Source organism: Galeopterus variegatus, unplaced genomic scaffold (genome assembly GCF_000696425.1).
Source record: "Galeopterus variegatus unplaced genomic scaffold, G_variegatus-3.0.2 Scaffold459, whole genome shotgun sequence".
Taxonomy (NCBI): Eukaryota; Metazoa; Chordata; class Mammalia; order Dermoptera; family Cynocephalidae; genus Galeopterus; species Galeopterus variegatus.
Genome location: NW_007726570.1, coordinates 473,316 through 481,834, shown reverse-complemented (window position 1 = coordinate 481,834; position 8,519 = coordinate 473,316). Strand labels below are relative to the sequence as shown.

Here is an 8,519-nt window from a genome sequence, read left to right as displayed (position 1 = left end):
AACGGGATCGCAAGCCTCAGTGTTGCTCCCGTGCCTCGCTCAGCCAGTGAGCGGGAGCCGGTCTGTATGTGGGATCCGAACCCTCGGACGGGAGCGCCGCCGCGCTTCCCAAGCGGCGCACTATCCAGTGCGCCACCGGGCCGGCCCTGGACCTTTAGAGGTTTTTGAAAGGGGGGAGGCACTGGCAGGAATCCAAAAACCTAATCTCTAATTCTTTTAATAAAGGTCAGAGGAAGAGAACAAAACTACCACCTTTAGGTATAGTTACTGACACAAGTAATAAAGTCAGCCAGCTATAGGGATAAAGAGTATAAAGAACCGAAGTTCAAAACTTTTGACATTGGTATTTTTATTAATACAAGATGTATACGAAACAGTGCAGGAACTTCTCAAAAACAGTAATACTATATAAAAGAGGTGACATTTAAGGAAAAAGTTTAAGGGATTTAATACTGCAAATGCTGGTGCAAGAGAGGGTCTTTATATACAGGAAACATCAAGAAAAATTTAAAAATCACTCGAAAGAGGTGCAACAATACTCAGCAAAATGTGAACAGAATGCTTTACTACCAGGTGTAGTTTAGAAAGAAGCAGAACAAGTATTAGAGGTCCAAGTAAGGAAAAGTGAGAAAAGTGAGCAGCATACACATGCAACTGAAAAGAACTGAGATGAAAATGAATTCAACTAAGGCTCAGTGTCATCCTACTCTAAATTTTTCTTGCTTCAGAAGAACTTTTCTGACCACACCTTAAGCTTGCTACAACAGCACTAAATATACCCTCGGATCATTTGGACAAGTTCCCTGACCTCAGGGATGTCATACGTCATTCCTATGTTACTCCTTTCTGAAGGACGAGAGTCCCTGGACTGGGTCCACTTCAGGGTTCCCATATTTGTAACTCCTACTAGATAAATATGCTATTAACCCTCACCTTTCTGTACAAATTCTACTTCATGCATCAGGATCTTAAGCTACGGAATTCAACACTGTAACTATGCTCTAATATGATACAAAATAAAAGCAAAACTTCAAATCCTTTGCAGAACAAAGCAAAGTATGAAGGGATAACTGAGACGTCTCTCTTCCAGGACTTTGGGAATTAGGGAAGGGGGTCTGGTCTGCCCCATCCCTGGAATGTTGAATACACTACCCGGGATGCATGTATTCCTTCAAGTACATACCCTCTATGGTCTATTTGCAATCTGTTTCTTCTTTTCAGTCTTCCAATAAAACCAATATTCTCCACACTAATTTCTTCTACTAGCAGAGTGGGTCCCATAACAATTCCTCTATTCCCACAAGGATTAGAGCAAAATCCTGATTTTATAAAATGTTCTTATTCTCAGCACAACATGCAGAGCCTCCCACCTTTATTTTTCTACCTGTTTATTTTAAAAAGTTTGTGTATTATTTTTTGGTCAATCTTAGTTTGCTTTTTATTTTATGACACCATATTCTCCCCTACGTCAAATGACCAGAAAGCTGCATTTGTTTAGACTTAATCAGCTTAGATGTTGATCAGTAGTGGACAGAATACTAGTTTAGGAGTCAGTACACACAGGTTTCTAGTACTGGCTCTGTCACTAACTATATCATTTTGGAGATTTGTGGGCCTCAGTTTCCTCATATGTTAAATATCAAGGGTAGATCTGATCTTTCTAAGAGTCTATGATGTTGTGAACTACAACTATCAATTAGTATGATGCCACAAAATGTGAGGAGCAAAGTTAATGACATATGTAGAGAATGCATTTTTCACACGTTTACAATATTTAGAAAACCTTATGATACTGGGATGTGAGATTCAAGATATCATTTTAAAATTATATTTTAATAAATAATGTTTAGTAATGCCAGAAATGTGCAGGAAATATAGTTAGCTATCATTTAGAGCTGTGTTTCTATCTCTAAGGAGTCTTCCTAAACTTTTTGCTCCCCAATCGCCCCCCTCCACGAAATTTTAATACCACACACATACTGTTGTTTGTTTATGTACTGTATGTGTGTCTGTGCTTTATACATAAAAAGAGTAAAACTTTTTTTCACACTCCTCCTAAGAATCAATTTTCTCCCCATTTTGGGGGGAATATCACCCACCGAGAATGTGTAACTTAGGAGATCACGCTTCTGTGGTACCTAAACTTTTTGTTCAGGTAAAAACTAGGTGTAAAAAAGGCCCAAGCTTATTTGCTTGGCAACCATTTCCATCTGGAGTATGTTGGAAGTGAAGATCAGAGGTGACAAAGCAGCTAAGAGTATGACAAAAATTACAATCATAGTAAAAGACCTGGAGGTGAGAGGGGAAGGATGCTCAGTTTCTTCAAAGGAGCGCGTAAGAGACTGGGTGAAGTTAGAAAAAAGTCGTGCTCCACACCAATTGGTTGCTGCTTTTGGGTCCAGGTGGGCTGTCAGGAGAGAACATTCAGGTTCAGATGTGTGTCAGCCTCAGGGTGGGTGTGCGATCTCCCTCAGGTCAACACATCCCGCTTCCCCAGAGGCTGAGGGCGGGATCTCCAGACACCAGGAACAAGGGAGATACCTGCAGAACCTCGATAAATAAAAAGATGGGAATGCTACCGGAAGTCACTTTCTCCAACACTCACCCCCACACACGCTTGCCTCCTCCAGTATCTCAACACTGCTCACCCAAGTCCATTGATCAACGGGGAGCTGGTGGACCTTCTCAGGATGTTGCCGTCTGGGGTGGTGGAAGTTGGCAGGAGCTCCAAGTCTACTTGCATTTTCTCCAGTGCCATGTCCGTGCCAAGGAAGAAGCCACTGCTTAGTTTGAAGTTTTCGAGGCTTTCTGGCTCCTGTTCACATGAGGACAAGTCGACATGGTCAGCAGATGATGTACGGAGGGAGGCAAAGAGGAAAAAGAGAAGAGAGGAGAAAGCTCTTAGACGAGTGGGGGTACTCACTTCTGCAGCTCTAATGTCCCTAACACCAGTGGGCATAAAGTTGGGCAGAACCGAACCTACTACCCCCCATGTGTATGGCCCCTAATGCTGAAAAGATCCCCATCTCCAAGCCTCTGATGAGAAAGAGGATTTATCTGTCCCCAACGCGAATCCTCCTTTATCTCTCTCACCCATAGAAACCCCAGGTAAGTATTTCGGGCCAAAACAAAAACTATAACTTGCGGCCTCAAAGATCCGTTGGATCCCCACCCTCTGCGCACGCGCCCCGCGTCCAGCCCGACAAGGCGTAATTACGCAACAAAGCGTCATTTCAGGCGTCTTTGTCAGCCTTGCTGGAGGCGCTTGCGCAGTCAAGGAGCCGCCTTTTCCCTGCGAATCCCGCGCTCCCTTGTCTTTTCCCAGAGCGGACTCACAGTGGTTGTTCCTCTGATTCTGTGCTAACCCTGGCATGGTTTCCTTAACCATTATTTAGGAAAGAAAAGGTTGGGAGGAGTGAGGTGTATGGGAGTGCCATCCTTTCTGCCCTATGTCTAATACTCAGATTTCTCACTTTGGGCTAACCCATCATCTCTTTACGAATGAGGCCAACAAATTTGTTACTTCCCATGACGAATTCTTTCATCCTGTAACATCAGACACACTAAACCTTCGTAATTTTAAAAAAGCTAAAGTCTAAAAAGGAAGAAAAAACAAAACAAGTGCTTAGAGGCCACTTGCCCCTGAAGGGTGATAACCTAATTGAACCAAGTGCATAGATGAATCATTGTTTTTAATGTGGGTTCGTTTTTTTTACCAAACTCATACAGTGTGCATTTTTATATTGTATCAAATCTGTATAAAATATAGTGTGTAATTTTACATTGTATAAAATCTGGCTCTTCACAGCTATTCATCGAAGAAAAAGTTCTCCCGCTAATTTACAAAGATTTGAGTTAAATCGGTGAGGCTTGTTTTCTTAAATGTCTCAGAACTTAGTATCCATCCAAATCAGTGTTTCTGTTCCAGGTAGCACTGGAGACTATATACATTCTAACAGTGCTGCCATGGTTCATAACATTTTAAGAACTGCTCTTTCAGAATTTTTCACCACCAGTTAATGAGCCATATTGAGTACTGAAATCCTAACTCCAAACCAATAGTTTTGTAAAACCAAACATTTTATGAACCATATAGAGAACTGGCAGAGAAGGCAAATGAACCTAGTAAAATGGGAGTTATTAATTAAAATAGCCATAACAATATAGCACTGTACAGTTTACAAAATATTTTCACATACTCAAATGGTTCAGTCATCAACCCTGCTCAGCTAATCAGTGGTGAACATAAAATAATGGTATTAGGCCTCATGGCTAGTTTAACATCAGCACAGCCAGGTTAAGCAACTTTCCCCCTTCTGTCCCTCTCCTTTCCTTTTTCTGTTACAGGAACTGAGATCCTCTCCTGGGAAGGGGTAAACGTTACTGTTATCATCAAGGGAACGTCTTGTGGGCTGCGTCCAGCAGGCTTTGGGCTTGAATGCTTTGTACTGAGATAGCGGCTAATCAAGAGCCTATGACTTAACCTACCACATGTCATCGGACCACAAGGGCTGTATCACCTTGCATACCAGATTTCAAAATTGCCTATTACTCTGTCTGAACGCTTCTTAAAAGTCTTATAAACCCTGTGCTTTCCTTAGTTCATGGGAACTGATCTGGTTCAGTCTCCCCTCCACATTAGTGGAATAAACCTTTTGGCTGAAATGGATCCTGACTCGGGTCTCTCTCTCTTTTCTCTGTCTCACCAAACCTAACAAATGGGATTGTCTTGAGAGAGTTTGTGACAAGCTATGACATGTAAGATCACAATCATTTATTTTTCATTCATTCTGGGAGTAGAATAAGAAAAACTTTGTTATATTAAGCAGAATTAGATTACCTAAATCCCAGACACGAGGATGATTTGCAGTCTCTATTCCTGATGTAAGACAGGTTAATAATAGCTATCATTTATTGGGCACTTATTATGTGCATGGTACTGTCCTAATCACTTTAAATATTTGATCACATTTAATGCTTACAATAGTTCTGTGAGGTAGGCACCATCACAATGCCCATTTTTCAAAAGAGGAAACAAAAGCCCACAGGGGTTACTCAAATAATAAGTGGCAAAGCCAAGATTCCTCTGCCCTTCTGTTTAAAAGACAGAGGAGATGCCTCTGAATATTTCCCTGGACACTATTTCTGTACTCATAAACACTCGATAAATCCTTATTAAATTATTTTATGAATAAATGCAGGTTTAAATAACCTTTTCTTCATAGCTATCTTGTAAAATAGGTAAATCATTTCTATTTTACAGTTAATAAAATTCCAAAGAGATTAATGGCACATAATTAGGTAGCAGCAAAATACACGCTAGTACCAAGATCTCCTGAAAGCCACTGATAAAATTCCCAGGGTACCTAGAAAGGTTACAAAACATGGTGGTTAAAGCTAAGTAAAGTCAGGGTGAATGCAAAAGGCAGTGGTTAGAGATAGAACAGAGGGTCAAAACCAAACTGTCTGAAAAGTGAAAAATATGGAGTATGCCAGTGAATAAGTGGATTTTACCTCTATTCTACTGTTCATTTTACTTTTCAAAAAGTTTGTTAATGTTCTTAGCTGGTAATAAGGTTTAATGAATATATTTTGAATGAATAGACAAAATCTCATCGTGCCTAAGCATTACAGATATTTAATTTCTAAAAATATAAGTACAATAACTCTAAGGAAATTGGTATAATAAAACAAGAGCAACTAAAGGACTATGCTTCTAGAAAACGGGTAGTAATATGAAATGACTAAATATATGAGATGGCAGTAAGTTTCTAACTATTACCAAAGAGGAGAGACTCTCTTTAACTAGAGAACAGCTACATGTAAAGAACCCAAAACCTGTAAAGATATAGACAGGACTCATACTACATACTCAGGTTAGAATATCAAAAGGAACAAGTACTACAAAAGCAGAAAGAATTCTGTATGCTACAATGGCAAACACAACATTTAAAGAAATTATTTTTACTTCGCATTTCTTTTTTTTTTTTTTTTTTTTTTTTTTTGTCTTTTTTCGTGTCCGGCAACGGATCGCAACCCTCAGTGTCGCGCCAGTACCGGACCGGCTAACTACACGTTATTATATCAACTCAGCTGTGTTTCATGATCAGCGCTTCCTGTTTCATAGTAATATGCCATGATCTGGGACCACTGGTTTGTTTATAGCTATACCTTGACACTTAAGCTGTTCCTCTCTCTGTATGTCCCAGTCTGCTGCCTTCTGTCCCAGGCCTCTTGCCTATAAAAGGTGTCCCACAAACATGTCATAATCAGCTCTTTATTTTACCAGCTGTCGTGACAACTTTAAAATACATTTTAACCTGTAGTTACCACAAGGGCAAGTCAAATGCAGGTTGAATCTAAGCCTGCAAACCACAAACACCCCAAACCTCCCAAAAGATTTACTTGAAAGGTAAAAGAAACTAGGTAGGCAAGAATGATGTGAATAAAACCTGGAAATTATGTCCAAGGTAGCACCCTTATTCTTACATATCCTCGAACTTCTCCTACATTATTAAACTACTGCAAGTTAGGGCTTTTGACTCCTCAGAGTTAGGTCCTGAGTTAGGGATTTTGACTCCTCAGAGTTAGGGAGTGTTCGTGTGGTCAACAAACGATTGTTTAGTAGCTAGTGTGAACAATAGAATGTATTATACTTTTTTGAGAGCGGGGGGGTTTGCTAAGAACGTGAGATTAAAAACTGATACATAAATTGCTCAAAGACAAATCTTACTGTTTCTAATATAGCTGGTGGAAAAATACAGGCAATTTAAAGGAAACTATCCAAAAGTGCTTTAAGAACCCTCATATGACAAGCAGAGAGCATAAATATCAAGGAATAAAATGACGATTGTGCTTGGCAAGTTTAATATGAGACAAGTGAATTGAAGAGGCAGGCAAAATTATTTTTGCTAAATTCTGAAGCCAATTTCATAGCTATTACATTTTTTATACTTCCTAGGTATGTATGAATAACCAAATGCAATGGCCTTCACTCCCCCAGGGTCATTCAAGCGGTGAGGATTAAATGAGTTAATATTTCTAAAGCTCTGAGAATAGTGCCTAGCACACAATAAGTGCTATGTAGGTGTTTGTTAAATAAATAAATAATCCCAGGTGTCACACACGCCAAGTCATGATTGTTAAGGTCTCCATAAATTCTAGGGAAAAAAAAAATCTCGTTCTGCTAACTGTTCTTCAGGACTTTGCCTAATATCATTGAAGCTCATGGTGCTTACAAAATGAAAATGAGTGCTTCTCACTAAGTACATGAAATTCGCTTTATTTTTACTGCATTGCTTTTTTTTACTTCTCTTTTGTCTGCTGCATCCAAATGGCTGATCTGAGAAAGAAATCAGCCCTTCCAAGACAAAGACCAACAAAATCGAGGGATTTAAGAAATGAGCAGGGATCTCAGAGGATTAAAATAACGTGGAAACCCCATATTTCTCTCTATTTCCCTTGAATATTGGCTCAAACTTCTCCTGAAACTGATGCTCCGGAGTCTAGAAACTATTGGTTCTTTTCGAAATTGGGCGCCAGGGTCCCCGGGCCAATGCCATCGAGGTAGGCGCCGGGAGCCCCCTGGAAACGCTCCTCCCCTTTGAAAGAAGGTTGCGGGGCGGGGCTCCCACGCATGCTCCGTGCCCGCGGGCCCAGTGGCGCGGCCGCCGGGCGCGTGCGCAGGACCCGATGGGAGCCCGGACGCGGAAGAAGTGGCCCTGTGGAGGCTCCCGCTTCTGAAGCGTGGGAAGCGGAAGAAGCGGCAGGTTGTAGGTTTTGGTCTTGGCCCCAACGGGTTCCCCCGGGCCATTAGAACCTTAGAGAGGAAGAGGAGGCACCGCGGCTGCGGCTGAGGGACCGAATCCCCCACCTGTCCTCGAGCCGGGAGGGGGGTCGGGAGGGGAGAAGCACCGATCCCAGGGTCGAGGAACCTCCGGGACCGGGTCTCGGAGCATGGGGGGCTGGACCGGGTCCCGGAACATGGGGAGCTGGAGCTGCCAAGGCCGCCCGGGCGGGCCCTGCCCGACTGTTAGGTCTTCGTTGCTAGAGCTGCCCGGGCAGCCGCGGCGTCTGTAGCCGGGCCCCGTTTGTGGTCCTCGGTCGAAAAGATAGCAGCATGAGTTCCGCCCCTGTCTAGTTTCCTCCCCCTCCTTCTATTCTCCCTCTGTCCTCCTTCCTCTCTCCTTCCCCACACCTCATCCCTCTTTCTCGCCCTTGTGCTGCTCTTTCCCCTGCCTCCAGTCTTCTTCCTTTTCCCTTTTCTTCCTTTCTCCCTCCCGCCCTCCTCCGTTATCCTCTTTGTCCTCCTGCTTTTCCATTTATTCATTTTCCCTCCCTCTTTCACTTTTTCCTTCTCCCTCCATCCTTCTTTCCTCCATCCGCTTCCTTTATTTTGCCACCCTCCACCACAACCTCTCCATCCTCTCCTCTCTCACTACTATCCTCCCTTCCTCATCAGCATCCTCCTTCCCTCCTCCTCCTCTCCTACGTTTCTCCGCCCCCAGCCCCCGCCCCCA

The 8,519-nt window shown here is 42.5% G+C and overlaps 1 protein-coding gene across 1 annotated transcript in view; it reads right to left on the bottom strand.

Annotated features, from left to right (window-relative positions):
• FAM122C (family with sequence similarity 122C) overlaps positions 1-3,109 on the bottom strand; it is a 34,525-nt gene extending 31,416 nt beyond the window's left edge. Inside the window, exons 1-2 of the mRNA XM_008569041.1 lie at positions 3,094-3,109; positions 2,649-2,815 (exon numbers count right to left, since the gene is read on the bottom strand). Of these exons, the coding sequence (XP_008567263.1) occupies positions 2,649-2,758 (110 nt within the window). The 5' untranslated portion in view covers positions 2,759-2,815; positions 3,094-3,109. The remainder of the gene's footprint in view (positions 1-2,648; positions 2,816-3,093) is intronic.
• Positions 3,110-8,519: the final 5,410 nt, after the last annotated feature.